The sequence below is a fragment of the Podarcis muralis genome, chromosome 7, assembly GCF_964188315.1.
Source record: "Podarcis muralis chromosome 7, rPodMur119.hap1.1, whole genome shotgun sequence".
Taxonomy (NCBI): domain Eukaryota; kingdom Metazoa; phylum Chordata; class Lepidosauria; order Squamata; family Lacertidae; genus Podarcis; species Podarcis muralis.
In genome coordinates, this window is record NC_135661.1 from 23582872 (window position 1) to 23602853 (window position 19982).

General features: G+C 44.7%; 1 protein-coding gene across 5 annotated transcripts in view; it reads left to right on the forward strand.

The window, feature by feature from the left end:
• The first annotated feature begins 547 nt into the window (after positions 1–547).
• The window catches only part of UBE4B (ubiquitination factor E4B), a 69327-nt gene continuing 49892 nt past the window's right edge, over positions 548–19982 (forward strand). Inside the window, exons 1-3 of one of the 5 annotated variants that reach the window (XM_028740708.2) lie at positions 548–1001; positions 1702–1843; positions 19498–19684. In XM_028740708.2, coding sequence (XP_028596541.2) covers positions 1820–1843; positions 19498–19684 — 211 coding nt within the window. In that variant the 5' untranslated portion in view covers positions 548–1001; positions 1702–1819. Of the gene's footprint in view, positions 1844–19127; positions 19147–19497; positions 19685–19982 lie in introns of those variants that run through there. The other 4 variants (XM_028740707.2, XM_028740711.2, XM_028740709.2 and 1 more) reach the window with 4 other exon arrangements.

Sequence of the window (19982 nt, forward strand, 5' to 3'; positions counted from 1 at the left end):
TCAAGTAAATGAAGAGTTTCGAGTCCTATCGCCCTCCCTTTGCATAAGACAGCCCCTCCCCCAGCTCTCTTTCCCGCTTCAGCAAAAGCTTTCCTCCACGCCATTCATCGCAGCATTTCGCGCCTGCCCCGCCCCTGTTGCTATGGCGCAACCAAACAGGCCCCACCTCCTGCTTTTAGTCCCTCCCACCCCGAGCTTAGCTTCTTGTAGTAGGTGACAGTGATTGGGGGCGGGCAAGCGGCGGAGGCCTCCCCTCCCTCTTCTCATTGGTCAGTACCAGGGCGCACGCGGGGACGCTTCGGCCTGTGACCGAAAGACGATGAAGGGTGGAGCGGCGGCGGCGCGGGTGCGAGGAGGAGGAGGAGGCGTGCCATCCGCAGCGCGTGGACTGCTGGGCGGGAGAAGGCGGAGCCTCTTTCTTATTGCACCTCCCTCTCTGCTCCGCGATTGGGCGCCTTCCCTGCGCTCGTTGGGCTGGTTGGTGGGAGGAGCCTCCTCTCTCTTTGGCCTCCCGCACTTAAAGCGCGCGAGCGCAGGGACGCACGGTCGCGTAAGCTCTGGTTGGCTGGCTATCTTGCAGCCGTACGCAAAGAGGCGTGCGGAGAACCGCCTGCAGGAAAAAGAGAGAGAGCGCGCGCGCGAGGGAGAGGAGGGGAGAGGTCAAGTGATCCGACGCCAAGATGGCCGCCGCTGCCTCCTTGTTTTGATGAATAATCTCTGTGTGGGGAGGCAGAAGCAGCGTCTGCAGCAGCTGAGGGAGAAGAGTGTGAAGGGGCAGCTCTGAGGGAAGTGTGTTGGTGGCTTGCCGAGAGGTGTAAGGCCAGTCATTGGCGCGGGCTTTCCCCACCACCACCCTCTTTCCACACTGCCTCCTTTTCTCTGCAGCCCCAGCCAAGCTAGGCACCTGGAGAATTCAAGGGGCTGAGGTGGAAGAGAAGGTGGCTTAAGCTGGGGCCGCGTGCGAGGCGAAAGGGAGGCAGCTGGCTAAACTGGGGCTTCAGGTTAGGCAGCCGACTAAGAGGGGACTGTTGTAATATATAGCTGGTGGCAGGGCGCTGTATTCATATATCTATCTATATATTGAATATACTGTATAGGAGCCAGTAAGCAGCTTGGGGCTTCTAGCAGGGGGAGAAAGAGCGGGACCTATCTTATGTGTATATATGGGACTAATAGGGCTTCCTGGGTATACGGAAGGCAGCCTGCGATTGGGAACTGGGGATAGTCAGCAAGCGGAAGGCTCTCTGCCGTGTTTGGTGGACGGTGAGCAATAGGAGCTTCTTGTGGTACGAGGCGGTATCTTGCTGACCTGGGGAGCTTTCAGGGTTTGTAGGAAGGTCCATAACAGGCGGCACATTTTCTGGGATCGGTCAGAGGCTGCTTGGTAGGCCACCTGGGGTGCCTGGAGTGTGGAGAAAAAAGGTCAGTGGGACCCAAGGCAGGAAGCAGGAGCTAGGATCCTAGGGGGTTATCGGCAGCCTGTGGAGGGAGGCTTTTAAAGCTGGGGCTACCAAGGAGATAGCTTCAGGTACAGGAAGGGGTAAGGCCTGGAGGTTTAGATAGGAGTGGCTTATGCGTGTGTTCATAATCATTTAGTTGACTAGCAAACCAGAGAGAAACAGCCTCTGCCCAAGAACAGGGGAAGTATATTCTGTAGTGGTGGTCTTTACCTCTAACTATGCAATTCTGAAACGTCCCTAGGGAAAGAGGCAGCACGACAGGATTTCCCTTAAAGACACTCTCTCCCACAAGCACGCCCCTCAAGGGAAGTACAGAACTCCCCTTCCCCCAAACTCCTTTCACCATTAAGAGGAAAACAATGGAGGAGCTGAGCGCTGATGAGGTGAGTTTAAGTATTGTTGACTGAACAGCGGATGATGTGGGAAGGGAGGTTGGGCACCAGGATGTATCCTGCAGGTAACTGGTTCTACTGAAGGGGGTTTGCCATGGGGATTTGTGGAGTCCCACAATTTCTGCAAAGTGAATAAATTTGTATGTGGACCTTGGAGACCAGAGTTCAAGTCATCACTCAGCTATGAAACTTGCTGGGTGACCTTGGGCCAGTCACTTGTCTGTTTGCCTAACCTACCTTGCAGTGTTGTTGTGGAGATAAAATGGTGAGAGGGGAACTATATGTTTGGGCAGGAATTTTGATTCCCTAGCTAGAGTGCTAGAATGCCTCTTGATATAAATGTAGTAAATGATAACAGATTAGTTTTGCTATTTTGGATAAATGCACTAGTAATATAATGGTCTTGTGTTGCATTTTCTCCCCGCCACTTTTTGGACACACCTCACCCTACTTAAGTCTGCAATTATATAGAGGGTGGGGTTGTTTTTAATCCCGTCTTTTCTTCATTGTTGGGTATTCACCTATGTTGAGTATCACATGTCAGATTTTTCTTACTTGGAGAGAGAAACTTTTTAAAAGTGTGTTTTGGTTTATTGAACGTCTAACGCTTGACAGTACTTTGTGCTTAAAGGGAACTTTTCAGTTTACATTATTTGATACTGAGGGATAGATAGCTATTTTCCCATTGGGGTGGCATGCTACCAGGACCATTTTTAGCTCTTTGTTCACATAACGTATTGGACTTCTCCTTTGACCAAGTTGTCTATGAAAGAAAGGTGTATGTGGGGACACACAACAGGTCTCCTTCTCAACAGAAGCATGTAGATGTTAGGCTTCTATTTAAAGCTTTGGCTTCAAATTCAGAGTTGTAAGTTTTTTTCTGGTGGGAACCCACAGTGTGAGAGGTGCTAGTATGATTGCTTATGGAATGATTCCAGGGTTGTTGGATACTGTCCTGGTGAGGTGTTTCTTGAGAGTACTTCCTGTCTTACTAAGAGGATGTCCTGTATTTTATTCAGACTTAATTATGAAGTTTAAACAAAAACAATTTAAACTTCAAAAAATAACCACAATGAGGGAATCTTTTCTATCTACACATTGATATTTCCATCTTGTTTAATTCCAGTCTTTCATGATCTCTCTCTCTCTCCATCCTTTCCCCTTCTGCCAGGGTGGTATTTTGTTGCTTTTTTAAACAAAAAACAAAGGATTTTTGGATCTTATTCATTGCAGAAGCATTCACAGCTACTTAATCAGTTGCTTTATACCAGCAAGCTCTTTCTGCACACTTTGACACATTGGTAGTACATTGGCCCAAGGTAAGGCCATGTGAGCTTACTTTAGACAGTGGTGCCTCGCAAGACGAAAATAATCCGTTCCGCGAGTCTCTTCGTCTAGCGGTTTTTTCGTCTTGCGAAGCAACCCTATTAGCGGTTTAGCGGCTTAGCGGCTATTAATGGCTTAGCGGCTAAAAGGCTATTAGCGGCTTAGCGGCTTAGAAAAAGGGGGGAAAGCGAAAAAAATCGCAAGACTCGCAAGACGTTTTCGTCTTGCGAAGCAAGCCCATAGGGAAAATCGTCTTGCGAAGCAACTCAAAAACGGAAAACCCTTTCGTCTAGCGGGTTTTTCGTCTTGCGAGGCATTCGTCTTGTGGGGCAACACTGTATTGTAGTTTTGATGTAGGTGAAAATACTTTGAGAAGCTAGCTTGGATGCTTTCATAACTTGCCATGAAGCAGGCTTTTCCCATGTGAGTAATCTGTCTTATTTTTTTAAAATTTTAAAATAGCTTTTAAGATGCCCTTCATGCACAGAAATACTGGATCAAAATAGTGAATACAAAATTGTCAAATCATTTAAAAGAAGCAAGAAGGTGCAGTAGAAACGCCTTCAGACAAATAAAGTACCTAAAAACAACTGAATATTTTAGGCCAAGCATGCCCAAAGTCCATTTCGAGGGCATAATCTGGCTCGCCGGTTGGTTTAATCCGGCCCCTGCCGCAGTTTATTTCCTGGGGTAAAATCCTAAAAAAGCCTCAACTTTAATCCTTAGGAAAAAAAGATCAACAACTTTGGTTGGCCCTTTGGTCGGCCCTCATGGTCCTTCACTTCATCAAACCCTCTTTGAAAAAAGTTTGGACATCACTGGTTTAAGCAGTTATTACAGTTATTTATTAGATTTTTTCCCTGTACCACACTTTGAGGTTCCAGGGCAAGTTATGATAATTTAAAAATACACTAATAAAATAAGTTTAAAGAATTTTATTTATTCATTTGTTATTTTATTAGCAGTTCGAAAGCACGTCAAAGTGCAAGTAGATAAATAGGTACTGCTCTGGCAAGAAGGTAAACGGTGTTTCTGCGCGCTGCTCTGGTTCGCCAGAAGCGGCTTAGTCATGTTGGCTACATGACCCAGAAGCTATACGCCGGCTCCCTCGGCCAATAAAGCAAGATGAGCACCGCAACCCCAGAGTCGGTCATGACTGGACCTAATGGTCAGGGGTCCCTTTACCTTTACCTTGTTATTTTATATATTTCTATACTGCCCTTCATTTGAGGATCCCTGAGAGCATTCCACAAATGAGGAACCACTTCCAAAAAGGCCCGTTACTGTGATCTCTTGTGGATAAGGCGCAGGAAGAAGAGTCTCAGGTGATGATTGCAGAGTCTGGGTCGGTTCATAGGGAGAGAGGTGGTCCTTGAGGTATTGTGGTCCTGAGCCATGTAAGGCTTTATAAGTAAAAACCAGCACTTTGAATTGGGCTCAGAAACTAATTGGCTTGGAAATTGTGGTCAAGAGAATATGGTGGGAAACTGAAAATGCCAGAGCACAAATAAGTCTTGTTATCAGCACTGGACTGATAACTTTAGTGCCAGTCATGCGTATCAGAGAACAGCATTCCACAGATGGTGCCTCACCATGGAGAAGGAATTATTCCATATCATTACGTGGTGAGTTTGTAATGGTGGAATATGGAAATATGCTTCCACCAAAAATCTCAAGACATGGGCAGGCTGGTTATAAGGAGAGGTACTCCTTCAAGTGTTTGAGTCCTGAGCTCTTCATGGCTTTAAAGATGAGCATAGCATTTACTATATGTAGTTCCTGCTTTTTACCATTTTTTTCAAGGTAGTTCACAAAAAAAAAATTATTTAAAACTGGAGTTGGTGATGACAAAAATAAGGGAAACATATAAAATAGTGGAAACTCTGGAAGTGTCAGGTATAATTAAAATAGAAAAGGCACAGTGAAATAAGGTCTTTACTCCTTTCCGAATGAGAGAAATTCTGTGTGTTCCTGACTGTAAGTAGGAGTGAATTCCATAATTTTGGAACCACCATGAGAAAGCACTGCTTTTACCGCACCCCAAACAGGTTCTTGCCTCTTTTCATAGGCTTGAATTTGGTAGCTGGTGCGTACAGTAAAACTCTCCACCGCAACCCGCGGATAGGCTATTCCCATGCTGTCTGCGTTACAATAAAGGAGAGACAAAGTTAAAAAAAAAAGGGGGCTGCTTTTCATGAATAAAGTTCCTAACTGATGGAACATCATGGGACATGGCCTGAATTGTTCAGACTGCAAATTCTCGTCAGCTGTGTCCAATGGAACATACTTCCAAGTACACAGACGTGGGCTTGCACTAAAATTCAAGTAACAAAGAATGGACTGCTAATCTGGAGTAGCAGTACACTGACCACATAGAATTAATTCTAGTGTTATCTTAGTTTGCCTTGATGTCAGAATTGAGCAGACTTGGTTTGAAGGCAATCTGGGTTAGAGAGAGGGGAGGAAGATATAGGTGAGTCCATGCCACATTTTCAGTCTTCCGAACTTTGGTTTGGAGAATGCTAACATGACATCTAAATTCAGCCCTTTTTGTGAATTACCTTTATTGGTTGCTTGAATATTCATAGAGGGCAGCAGTTTGGAGGCTTGAAACTATGTGTTATCTACTTACAGGTTTGCCAATGGCAACGAGAAATACACAACTCCCACCCCAGTTTTTCAGTAAAACCTTGCTAGGGAATGAGTGAAGATGGGGGCCATAGGGCCTAGGCAATGGTAAAATGTGTGGTTTGAACACAGAAAGTCCCAGGTTCAATTCCCGGCATCTCCAGTTAGGGCTGGAGGAGTCTTCCTCTCTGAAACCTTGAAGAGCTGTTGCCAAACAGTATAGAATAGATAGACAGTGCTGAATTAGATGGATCAATAGTCTGACTTGGTATAAGGTAGCTTCCTGTGTTCATATGACATGCACTGGAGAAGTAGTTAGAAAGTTAAACTTCATTGGCTAGTAGAAACAATGATTGGCTACTAAACAAAACCAAAATGTCTGGACGCTTGGGTTTGCTTTGTGCAGGTGTATGTGGGGATGCAGTAAGTCAGCCCCTTGGTGGCCTGCTATATCATATGAGCAAATTACTGGCAAATCTGCTTTTACATGCCAAATATGGATCTTGATTTGGGTTCCCTTTGGTACTTAGAATTTGAACATTTCCCTATAGGATACATTGAAAGATAATTGTCAGGGCAGTAGAGTAAATTTCCCTGTCGAGCTTTGGCATTCATTTTTCTGAAGTATGTCTACGATGAGCATCTGTTAGGCATGGTTTTAGGTCCAGACTGTTTGCTATTTAGGTCACACCATGTATCATGTTTTGAGGTGATGTAGAATCTTGGGAATCAAGTTTTTCTCCCCAGTTTAAAAAAACGAGTTTCTTGTCTTCATTGTTGTGGAAATCCATTTGCGTACTTTTTGGGTTCATTTCTGGATCCAGTTCAAGGTTTTCACATTAGTGTTTAAAGCCCTGAATGACTCAGACCCCCAATACCTGAAAGACCACCTCCTTCCCTACAGATCTTCTCAGGTGCAAAGTTCATGGGGGATGGGGCTCTTTCGTGGTTCCGCTGCCTTCAGAAGCAGTGCTGGCAGCAGCCTGGGAGAGGCCTTCTCTGTGGCAGCCCCTAAGTTGTGCAAAATGACGTCACGCACATGCGTGGAAGCGGTGAAACGTGGCACGTGCAGACGCGCAGTCGTGTGTTACTTTCATTTCAGGATGCAAACGGGGCTCTGGAACGGATCCCATTCACATCCAGAGGTACCACTGTGCCCCCATTTTCCATGTGGGAAAGGGTATATCATCATCTGTTGCCCAGGGATCTGTATTGGGACTGGCAAATTTTAATGTCTTAAATAATGAACATGTTGGTGGAGGTTGTATCTACTCTGGGTAGTCCCACTGAAATGGATACACATGACTAAAGTCCAGTAATTTCAAAAGGTCTACTTTGAGTAGAATTTAGCTGGATGCCACCACCATTGAGGTGTCCCAGGTTTCCAAATAACACCAAATTGTTTTAGCTGGTAAATAAAATTGAAAAGTGAGAAAAGGAGAATAAATTGGCAAATTCCGTTCATTGTAGGTAGGTGTGAAGTGATGCATGTTTGGGGCAATCCCCAGCATCATCTATATAAGCTGATGGGGAGTCTTACTATCCATGAAAGGGATCGTGGGGTCATGGTGGACAGACCACTAGAAACAGCCACTCAGACTGTGGAAATGCTGAAAAATGCAAATTTCTTTTTGGGGATCATTAGGAAGGGGGATTGAAAACTGCCATTGCTGTAGTGCTTTTATACAAACCAGTAGTGCAACCATTCTTGGAATACTGTTTATAGTTCTAGTTGCTGCATTTCAAAAATATATTTTAGAGCTACACTAAGGGAGCCAGAATGATTGAGGGGCTGGAGTCAACAGGATAAGAGCCTAGGAAAAGTCAAGTAAAAGGGAGACATGATAGAGGTGTATAGAATTTTGTATCATGAAGAGAAAGTGGGTGGAGAGAAATCCTTATAATACTTGAAAATTGTGGGTGGGGGGAGTTATCCAGTGAAACTAAATAGGAACTTCATCTGATCAAAGGGCTGCCTGGTCCAATATTCTGGTTCCCACCATGGCCAACAGAAAGCCCATGCACAGGACAGGAAGGCAGTCACTGCTCTCACTCTTGTACCCCAGCACAGGTATCCAGAAGCACAACACCTCTGCTCTTAGAGGTAGCATATCACCTTAAGGACAAGAAGCAATGAAGAGCCTGACCCTCCATAAAGACATTTCATCCATTACAAAGCTGTCCAAGTTGATGGCCATCACTACCTCTTTGTAGTAGAGAATTCAACAGTTTAACTACCTGACACTGTGTGACAAAGTCCTTCGTTTTATCTGTCATGAATCTCCCATTCCCATACCCTTGCAGACTCCTGTTCTTTTAAAGGAATTCCTGTATTTTACAAAACCTGTAATACCTTTAATAATGAGGTGGTGACAAATCAATGCAAATCTGCAAATCAACAACTCATTTGTAAAACAAGCCTACTAGCATATACCTCAGCTGCGTAATCTCTGTGGAAATGTATTTTTTAAAAACAACAACAACGATAAGTTTATGGAATCCTACTATAGCAATGAGCTGCAACATTTATGATCCTTTTTTCTGTTGGTGTGTGTGTGCCTGTGTCGCTTACATGCTCTGTGCCATCTGTGGAGATCATATTGCAACAACTGACATCTTTATGCAAAGTCATTCAGTATATTCCAAAACATCACAATGTTGTTTTGCGTGTTGAAGGTAATGATTTAGCAATCCTTTGATGTTGCAATAGGAATTTGGGGATGCGTGTGATGCCAGTGGCTAGGGTGTACTTCTTGTGAGCTGGGAATGACTAAGGAAGGACTACAGTTCTCAGCAGACACTGGGAGACACTGATGGTAATGCTAAAGAGGCGAGACACTTAGTTTGGAAGTATGTTAATTGTCACTGGAATAATAGGCCAATTGCATTCAGGTGATGAGGACTTTTGACATATTTTAGCTTAAGCCACTTGGTTTAAGCCTGATTATATCACTGTTAATGTAAGCCATTGGCACCAGAAATGCTGTGTAATCAGACCAGGTTATACAATATATAGAATTTGATTTATGACAAGGACTTGACCTTTTAAAGCATTAATAAAGTTTCTGTAAAGTCCCCACCCCCCTTTTCTCTCAGTGCAACTTTGCTTTAAAAAGAATCCAGATACCGTATTTTTCGCCCTATAGGACGCACTTTTCCCCCTCCAAAAATGAAGGGGAAATGTGTGTGCGTCCTATGGGGCGAATGCAGGCTTTCGCTGAAGCCTGGAGAGCGAGAGGGGTCGGTGCGCACCTCTCCCATGGCGTGCAGCTCTCCCATGGCGTGTGGAGAGCTGCCTGCACCCTTCCGGCTTCGCGCAGCTCTCCTACGGCTTGTGGAGAGCTGCCTGTTCTGGGGTCGGGGGAAGCTCAGGCTTCCCCAGCCCCGCGCCTGGGGGAAAAAAAATAATTCCCCTCCCTTTATTCCCCCCCCCCAAAAAAAACTAGGTGCGTCCTATGGGCTGGTGCACCCTATGGGCCAGAAAATACGGTAGTTTGCTGGCTTACTTTGCTGTTGCTTGAGTCAGGATTCATTTTGTCTCCTAACTTGGTGTGGTATCTTGATTTGAATCCCACCCATGTACAGATCACCAGGCATGGAAACTGACCCTTACCTGTGGCAAATAATAATTGCCTTCAGGCTGTTGGGTAGGATTTTTTGTTTGTAAACTTGAAGTTATTCATGCTATAGAGATGAAAGCCTTGTTACACACAGGAAGGTGAGCCATATCACATGCAATAGACTTGATTTTAGAGCCACGACACATTTATCCATAGGATGCTGCCATATACTGAGTCAGAGCAATGGCCCATCTTGGTCAATTTTGTCTACACTGATTGTTAGTGCACTCCATGGTTTCAGTCAAAATGCCCTCCTCAGCCCTACCTGGAGATGCCAGAGATTTTACCTGGGACCTTCTGCATGCAAAGCAGATATTCTGCCACTGAGCTAGGGTTCTTTCCCTCAATGACAATTAGGTACGCAGTGTAAAACAAAATGGCGTCTTTCAGACAACTGTCTTAAGGTAGGGCTAGCCAATGTTGGACCCTCCAGATAATGTGGATTATGACTTGAGGGCACCACACTGGTTGTACCAGGTCTAAAGGTTTCACAAACAGTGGTTTATGAAGTGGTGGCCGAGCATTGGGATTTAGCTTAAATCTTGGCTTATTTTCATGATTAACTGGTACTAATCTGAATTTAGCCCATTCAAACATAATGGGGAATTCTGGTTTAATACAAGCCAGGACATTTGTGCTGAAGCCAGCGTGTGACAGGAGGACGACAGGAGGAACAATTGTTAATATCTTCTTAAACCATGGCTTAGGAAGTTTTGGAAGATCGTAGTGCCACCATCACACTCAAGGCGATGTCAATAGCATTCTTGGACAATTTCCTATTCAGGTAATAATTAAACCTGCTTAGCTTCAACAGAATTGCTGCATCATGTACCGTCAGGTTGTGCCCTGGGATACCCTTTGCAGGCAAGATATCCTGCTGTACAGACACCACTTCAAAGCAGCCTTAGAGAGGGACATCTGTAATGGGAAGTTGATTTCTTACTTCAGAAAGTGTGGATAAATCTGCATCTCAGGCAACAGCAGCGGAATAAGGAAACACATCCACTGGACCTTTTTGCAGCATGAGGGAATGGTCAAATAAACCTGTTCATCAACGCAGCCGAATCGCTGCATTTCGTACCTGTGCCTGAGAAGCATACTTCAAATTTGCTGAACGAAGGGACTGAAGAAATGATTGGAAAAGCAAACTCAGTACTTTACTGAATGTGCATGGGAGAAAGCTTATGGATCTGAATGTGCTCTGTAGAATAGTAGCTTTCAATCTCATTTCTAGAGATCACTGGGGGGCGGGGGCGGGTTCCTTAGAAGTAAATGTGGTGTGTCTGTGTGTCTGTCCTCATTGAGAAGATGAAGTTTAAACAGTAGCTTGCTCACTCATAACCAAAAAATTGGCAGTTGCATGTGAGTGTTTAATGTGCTTTAGGATGTACATTCCTACATGGCAAAAGGTCTCTGTGAATTTAGTATTTTCCTAATAATGCTCCCTGAAATCCTCTGCAACACATAGGGGTTTCTTCTGCAGATACTGATGTAGAAAGCTATGCCCCAATTATTAGGGAAATAGTAGGGGGACTCTGAAATCCACAAAACTCAAGCCCCCCCCAACCCCTACCCACTTTTATCCAAATCATGACCTCTTTGTAGCCTTATGAAAATAGATGCTGCGGGGGCCATGACTGGCAACTAGCCACAATGACTATGCTTTACTTCCACTGTCAGAGGCCGAATGTCTCTGAATACCATGTTCTTGTGGCACTGGTTTGTTATATTTTAAACTGGTGGAACCTCCCCTAGGGCCGTTTGGTGGAAGGTGGTAATAAATTGAATTTATAATAATATCATTTGCTGGGAATCTCAAGTGAAAGAGTGCTGTTGAGCTCATGTCCTGCTTGCCAGCTTCCCATTGGGGTATCTGGGTGTTCACTGTGAGAACAGGATGCTGGACCAGATGGGCCCTGGTCTGATCCAGCAGGGCTCTTTTTACGTAAGGGTCTAGGTCTGCAGTGCTGTTACTTGATTGCTGGAAAGGATTCCCTAAAGTGAAAAGTTTGAAAAGAGTTGAGGAGTGTACTTGGATAACTTTCTCTATTATACTTCATTCAGGTGTAACATAAAAGTGGCCTTATATGAGTTAGACCATTGGTCCATTTAGCTTAGTATTCTCTACACTATAACTAGCAGCAGCTTTCCAGGATTTCAGGCAGGAATCTCTCCCAGCCCTGAATGGTGATGTTGAGGATTAAACCTGGGACCTTCTACATGCAAAACAGATGCTCTTACTACTGTGCTATGGCCCTTTTTGCTGAAAAAGTGCTGCTTTAGGAACATAATGTTTCTTTGTTAGGCTTCATTAAATGCTTTCACCCTACACGTTTTTGTATGTGTGTGCTACAGCACTATTTATGTATTCAAAATATCTGAGTGTGTGGGGGGACGGGGACAGTCTCTTGCCCCAAGAAGCTTACAGTCTCCCAGCTGCAGCATCAGTGGAAAAGGGAAGGTGGAGGAAATGAAAAGCAAGAAGACAAATAGCATAGAGAAGGGAAAAAACCAATCATGTGAAGCGAAACTGTAGTGAAATGTTCATTATCATGCCGGCACTCCTGGGAGGGATGGAGAGAGAGAGATGGTCTACTGCTTCTCAGTGATTTGTTTCTGTAACGCCTCAAATGTGCAGGAAGATTTTTCTCCTTAATTTCATATACCACCCATATGTTAGATATTAAGTATTTACTAGTTTTTGAAAGGCGGAGAAGTGGGGGGGCCATGCCTAGCTTACGTAATGTGTTGTGAAGCCTGGAACCAAAGACAGGGACTCGCTGTGGCAGACTGTCAAAACACTAGTGTGCAAATCATGGTTTGCATGTGAGCATACATGTGCTTCATGAATGGCTTATAATACAAGGTATTTATGTGTAGCACTGCTCCTGCCCTTTGTTGTATGTGGGACAATGGAAGTTGAAAGTAGCTTGCCTAAGGACACCTGTTGGGTTTATGGGGGAAGGTAAAATTCCAACCAGGAAGTTCCTGTTTGTAGTTCAGTCCCTTTCACTGTTACGCAACACCTACTTTTAGGTGAGATGATGGAAACCTTTGGAACACTTGATTGCCTTCCATTTGGCTCTGATGCAGAGCCAAGGTTCCTAGTGTCTGGGAATTTCATGCTGCTAGGGCCTCCTTCCTTGTGCAGAAGGTTCCAGGTTCAGTTCCTAGAATCTCCAGTTAAAACAGAAGTGGGGAACCCACAACCTTAGAGATGTTGTTGGCTTACATCCAAATGGGACCACCTGCCACTAGTCCTGAAAGCTCTGCATTGGCTACCTACCGAGTGACCTATCAAACCCAATTCAAGGTGTTAGTGCTGGTGTACAAAGCCCTAAGTGGCTTGAGACCCAAGTACCTAAAGGAGTGACTCCCCTAATATCGACCACCTCAGGCCCCACAATTTGTAGGGGAGGCTCTGTTGGTGCTGCAGCCACTGACCCTCTTCAATGCTGACTCGCTGCTTGTGGAATGCCCTCCCTGGTGAGGTGTGTCTGTCTCCTTCATTATAGACTTTCGGGGGGAAATGGACATCAGTTTATCCAGACGTTTGATGGCTGATAGATATTGGCCATGACAACCTTGAAATTAGTGGCTATACCATTGCTTTTAAATGTTTTAAGGTGCTATTAATGTATTTTTTAAGATTTTAAGTATTTATTTAAAAACATTTTGATGTTTGCAGTCTTGGGCTTCTTTCAGGGAAAGGGAGGGGTACAAATTTAATTAATCATCTCTGACAATTAACCCTGATCCCTTTGTCTGATGGGGGTTGGAGTCCAATAGCTCCCGAGAGGGCCACAGGTTCCCCTGAATTAAAACAATATGTAGTGAGAGGGTCATTGTTCTTAGCCCTGAGCCTCTGGAGAGTCTTCCTAGTTGACAGTATTCAGTTGAATGGACCAATGATCTCCCTTGCTACATGGCAGCTTAACTTAGATCAGGGGTAGGCATCCTAAGGCCCGTGGGCCGGATGTGGCCCAATCACCTTCTCAATCCGGCCCGTAGCGGTTCAGGAATCAGCATGTTTTTACATGAGTAGAATGTGTCCTTTTATTTAAAATGCATCTCTGAGCTATTTGTGGGGCCTGCCTGGTGTTTTTACATGAGTAGAATGTGTGCTTAGATTATTAGCATGGTATGCATTAAGTTGAAACCTGCCCTGAGCCTTGGTGACAGCTGCATTGGTTGCCAGTTCTTCTCTGGGCCCAATTAAACACATTAGTGTTTAAAGTCTCCCTCCCCACAGACCCTACTGGGTGTTAAGAGGGGGCCCTCTTGGTAGTTGTACCCTAAGTTGTGGAATTCCCTCCCCATAGAAGTGTGTCCTGTGACACTAATCTGTTTTAATTGTTCTAAATTGTGAATTTTAAGTTGTAACCTACCCAGGGACCTGCTAGTGAAAAGGCAGGGAATAAATTCAATAGTAATAATAATGAGGAGGGGGAGGCTACAGATAATACAATGGGAATCGCTAAATAAAAAGCTGGTGTTTTAATAAAGAAGCGCAAGTCTTTTGGCTGGCTTTGTTGGAGTCTTGATTGAGCCACTGAGCAATTTGCAGCATGTGTGAGATGGTCTACGTTGCTGAGGACAGGATCGACCATCTGCTGCTGTGGCTCATCTATTACACAGCTCAGTGTACACTTCTGGCATTGTACAGAAAAGGCCACAGTGGCAATATCCCTGCTGTGCATGTGGGGAAGTGTGAGCAAAAGAAATTTGGAAGTGGAAGGAGGACAAGATGTGGGCAACGAGGGGGAAAGGGCGGGTGAGGAATAGGGAATTACTGTGTCAAATGAGAAAGCGGAGAGCCTTCTGAATGCACAAGGAAAGACTGAACCTTGCCATGTAATTCCCAGATAGCCACAGCATTTAAAGGGGCTGGAATAGTCCACAGACGGCTTACTGTCCAAGGCCTTGCACTTGGTGTTGTCTCCTAGGATTTTTACATGCCATAAATATTCTGTAGAGGGCTGGTTCAAAGGAGTTTTGGGTTCTTCTCTTTCTCCGTCCAATCCTGTTGTCCACTTCTCAGACCTAAATGCTACATGGAAAGATATGGAGAGCCACCTCCAGTTAATTTCCTTTTGGGGGGGAGGGTACAGAGCCAGGGAAAGTAAGATGCTTAAAGACCGTGATAAATGGGGGTGGCGATGTCTTCTTAAGCGGACTTTCCTTCTCTTTGTACTTGGAACCTCCCAATTCTCAATTGGCACTTGCAAGTACACCCCTACTTGGGAGAAGTGAGATGCTTTCTCAGCTTACGTTAGGGACTGTTTGTATATAGAGACCTACTTCAAAGGAGTTGGCAAAATAGAAGCAGTGGGACATTTAGGATGCTGCCTTATACTGAGTCAGACCATTGATCCATCTCTCCTACATAGACTGGCAGTGGCTGGCCAGGGTTCCAGGCTGGGTTCTTCTGTCCCAGTCATGGAGTGGCCAAGGGTTGAACCTGGGACCTTCTGCATGCAAAGCAAATGTTCTACCATTGAGCTATGGCCCTTCCCCCAAATTATAGCCATTACCCCAGTGTCATACAGTGAGTTGGGGTTTGAACTCTGGTCTCTCAAATCCTAGTTGAACGCTCTAACCATTACATGTTTGATCACCCCAATTACTCCCCTCCCATTACAACATGTCATGTCACAAATAGCTTGTAAGTCTGCCTGCGGTTTGAGAATAGGGGTGGCACAGGGAGGGTAGTATTGGAGCAACCTAATTCCAAGCCTCCCTTGAGTTTGCAGAGTTAATTTGGATCCAGGTCAATGAAAACGGGCACTGGATGTTCAGTAGGTTTCTCAGAAGAACATGTCCTCTGATAATGCAGCAGCCTTTTATCAGGTTAAGATTCCTTTTGGATCTCTAGCTGAGAGCATATCCTGACCTGCTTTGTGTGTTGGTCTGGAAGTGTTAATTCAAGTTCTGACGATATCTTGCAGGAAGACAACAGGTAGACATATTAAGGTTTTTTTGATAGGATTTAGTTATCACAATTGTCTGGCAAAACAGAACTAGCTTGCCTCATACTATGAGCGTAGTGTGTAATAGGGCTTCCTTTCAATTTAGCTGCTGCTGAAGTTAATCGCTTTTGAGTTTTCATTACAGTCAAGTGGTATATATCTTGTGAAATAAAATGAATGTATTTCGCTGTGTATCTTTTGAAATTCTTATTGTTGTTGGTCACTTGATGTGGTGTAAACAGAACACTTACCGTATTTTTCGCACCATAGGACACACTTTTTCCCCTCCAAAAATGAAGGGGAAATGTGTGTGCGTCCTATGGTGCGAATGCAGGCTTTCGCTGAAGCCTGGAGAGTGAGAGGGGTCGGTGCGCAGCGACCCCTCACGCTCTCCAGGCTTCGCATACCTCTCCGCAAGCAGCGGGAGCACTCCCGCTGCTGGGTGCGCCCTATGGTCTGGTGCGCCCTATGGTGCGAAAAATACGGTATCTCCTCCAGGAAGCAGTGCAAAAAGGAAAGAAAAAAAGCTATCAACCATTAGCTTCACATCATGCAGAACCAGTGTTAGAAACTGAGATAGGAAAGCTAGGAGCTTAATGGCACCTTAAACCTAGGTTATGGGCACAACAACAGAATGTCTAGGCGTGCTTTTTTATAACAAGAACACAAAGCTGAAAATGAATGAACTACAGCTAAAATCTTACGTTCATTTTCACATGGTCTAGTCCTTCCCCCGCTCACTCCCCCTAATATTCTTAAGAGGGTCTCTTCTCTAGTCTTCAAAGATTAGCTGGAAGTGGGGAGGCAGAAAAAAGTCCTCCTTTCCTTCCACTCTACAGTTTTAATCTGAAATCTTAGGCACAGTACTGCGCCCAGAGCTCAGAAACTGCTCGCCCTAATGAAATTCCCTGTCGCAAAATGCACCTAGAACAATGGAAGTTTCGAACACTGTGCAGAACCAAATATAACAAACGTGTTATCATTCTGGAAACAACTGATGTGTACAATGAAAATGCAGCAACAAGAATTTATTAATTGAGTGTCTAGTTGCAGTTACCATGTTTGAACAATCTGCCACTAGTCATGTGCTAGGTGTCTTTCCCCACCCCCCTCTGATGTTGGCCTTTCACATGAATGATGAATTTTGGACTAGCAATCCTGTACAAATTTTGTATTTGAATCATTTTAAAAATTGCTTGCTTTGAGGTATAGTGTGACATTGAGTGAATTAATGATCTACATAAATATGCTTGCAAAATGCAACTTGTTATGGATCTGAAAGATGGAGAGCAGTTTTACTGGAAGATAAAGAGGAGAAGAGATGATGGTATCGACCTCATTGCTTAAGGCTTATGGGGGGGAACCTAGCACTGCTTCTAATTATAGTGTCCCATCTGAGCAGGGGAATGGAACACCGCATGGTGTTTTCCACATGTTGTTCTGTATCAGTTTCCGGGAAAATACTCTTTGGAAATCTCTCGGGGAAAGGATAGAAGTCCAGGTGGTAAATTGCTAGAATGTTCAGAAACTTTATGACTTAATGGAATGGAAGCATGTTGCCCTTGCAGGAGAACCTTCTATTTATTTCTAGTAATTCCCAAACAACTGAGGGCGAGGGAGGGAATACAGTGGTACCTCGCAAGACGAAATTAATCCGTTCCGTGAGTCTCTTCGTCTTGCGGCTATTAGCGGCTTAGTGGCGCTTAGCGGCTTTAAGAAAAAGGAAACAAACTCGCAAGAACTCGCAAGACGTCTCATCTTGCGAAGCAAGCCCATAGGGAAATTCGTCTTGCGGAACGACTCAAAAAACGGAAAACCCTTTCGTCTAGCGAGTTTTTCATCTTGCGAGGCATTCGTCTTGCGGGGCACCATTGTATATCTTAAAATGTGTAGTCAGTCTTGAAAACAGAGCTTGTTTTGTGAATAAGATGGTGGGTTGCGAATTGGGAAGTTTCCAGCCTGCATCTCATTCTAGCTATGAACTTAACTGGGAGGCCTTAAACAAATCCCCCTCTCTGCCTCAGGACTGTTGTCTGTAATACCGTATTGGCCCGAATATAAGCCACAGCTTTAAAATTCAAGGGGAAGAAGAAGAAAAAAGACAATACCCAAATATAAGCCGCTTCCTTAAAATTCTGCAGGCACTCACCCCCGTTGTGTTTTACCGTATGTCTTTATCAGCAGCGATATCGTAAAAGCCAATTTTTTTAAGGTTGCGAATTTAAGCCGCACTATAACTTTTCACAGGGACGCGGGTGGCGCTGTGGGTAAAAGCCTCAGCGCCTAGGGCTTGCCGAACGAAAGGTCGACGGTTCGAATCCCCGCGGCGGGGTGCGCTCCCGTTGCTCGGTCCCAGCGCCTGCCAACCTAGCAGTTCAAAAGCACCCCCAGGTGCAAGTAGATAAATAGGGACCGCTTACTGGCGGGAAGGTAAACGGCGTTTCCGTGTGCTGCGCTGGCTCGCCAGATGCAGCTTTGTCACACTGGCCACGTGACCCGGAAGTGTCTCCGGACAGCGCTGGCCCCTGGCCTCTTAAGTGAGATGGGCGCACAACCCCAGAGTCTGTCAAGACTGGCCCGTACGGGCAGGGGTACCTTTACCTTTACCTTTATAACTTTTCACGGTTAGAATTTGGGGGGGAAAGTGACGCTTATATTCAGGCCAATACAGTATGTAAAAGTCACAGTGATAATGGTTGTATTCAGTTGTTATGCTAGCTAAACTTAACATTTGGTGAAATGTGATTGTGTCTGGCCTCCTCTCAACATAATGTGCACCCTCTCCCCTCTTTCCACACAGCTGGGAGGATGAGTTTGAAAGCTGCTGCTTTTTGGTTAACCACAGTTTGTTGTGACCAGAATCTGTGCTTAATAATATTATTACTTACTAAATTTGTATACCTCTCTTCAGTTCACAACATAAAAGTACAAAATGAAAACACAAAAGACGTAATAAAGCAAGCTCCATGTATTCCTTGTCTGGATTGACTTGCTTCTCATATTTGTTTTGATTGTACAGTAGTTACATGTAATTATTTTCTCACACTCCCTTTTTAAAACTGTTATGCTGGATTATAGTTAATATTAACATTTCTAGTAGCCTGCTCGCTTATTTGAGAGCTGTACAGGAGCCATGGTTTGAAGTTTCCTTGTTTTAAACTAACAACAGTTAATGGTCACCATGGTTTCTTGATCTAGATAACACAACGAATGCTGGTTAACTGAAAGAAAAAGAAAAAGCTTCTGAACTTTTCTTCTCAGCTGCATGGGAGAAGGCGTGGTGGATCTCCATGCAGGCCCTGGAGGAGGCCATGCTCATTCATATTTTGCTAAACCAGCTGGCATCATTGTCAATTGGACATGCTAGCTGATGCTGATGGAGTTGTAGTGGAAAATATCTGGAGGGCATCAGGTAATGAAAGTCTTGCCTTAACAGCTTCCCTCAGCAACAAATTGCTGCAGGCCTTGGAGTAATACTGCAGTCAGTAGCACAGGAATGACTTCACTGGATTCTAAGAACCAAGGAGAGTCATAATTTAGTTGTAGGGTGCTTGTTTTGTATGCAGGAAGTCACAGGCTCAGTCCCTAGCACAGCCTTTCTCAATCTTGGGCTGCTAGATGTTGTTGGACTACAACTCTCATAATTCTTAGGCAGCATGGCCAGTGGTCAGGGATTATGGGAGTTGTGGTTCAAGAACATTTAGTAGTTCACAAAAAGCTACCCTAGCATCTCCAGTTAAAGGGACCCCAGGTATGAGGTGATGGGAAAATACTCTATGCTTGAGACCCTGGAAAGCTGCTGTCAGCAGGGACAGATAATACTAGACTAGATGGCCAAACTCTTTGACCTGGTGTATGGCAGTTCCCTATCTTCCTATTATTCTGGCCTTAACATACCTTTCTTGCAGGCCCTTCCTTCGGCTAGCATCTCCAGGTGGCATGGGAAAGATGTGCCTGACCTGACTTGGGTGTATCTTGAAATACATCCCAGTTCTATTCTTAGCTCTTTTTTCTTTCCTTGTCAGAACCCCAGAGGATTTATATATCAGCATTTTGCTAAGCTCTTTTTTTAAACAAATGTTTAACCCTTGTTTCGTTGCAGATCCGTCGGAGGCGCCTTGCCCGGCTCGCCGGCGGGCCATCTTCTCAGCCCACCACACCACTTACGTCTCCGCAGAGGGAAAACCCTCCGGGGCCTCCTGCAGCAGCACCGCCTTCTGGAGCGCCCCATAACCTTGGGCTAAACATTCATAGCATGACCCCAGCTACCTCTCCCATTGGCGCATCAGGTAAGCCACAATTTGATAATCCTTTTCCTTGAAATAGCTCTTACTGGTTTCTATGTATATTACATTTCCCTCACCGCCAAAATGGCTATTAGGTTGTACATTTAACATAAATCATCCTTATTGTGCCATACAAATTTTTCAAATGTCCAGCATATAACAGTCCCAGGGACAAAAGTTGTTTTACCTGTTGCAGACAGTCGTTCCCAGGGAAGAATATAGTTCAAGTTGTGATGTTCAGGATGCAAATATCTGCAAAGATGCTTCAGAGAGTTTCGTTTAAGACTTGTTTTCATTTGTA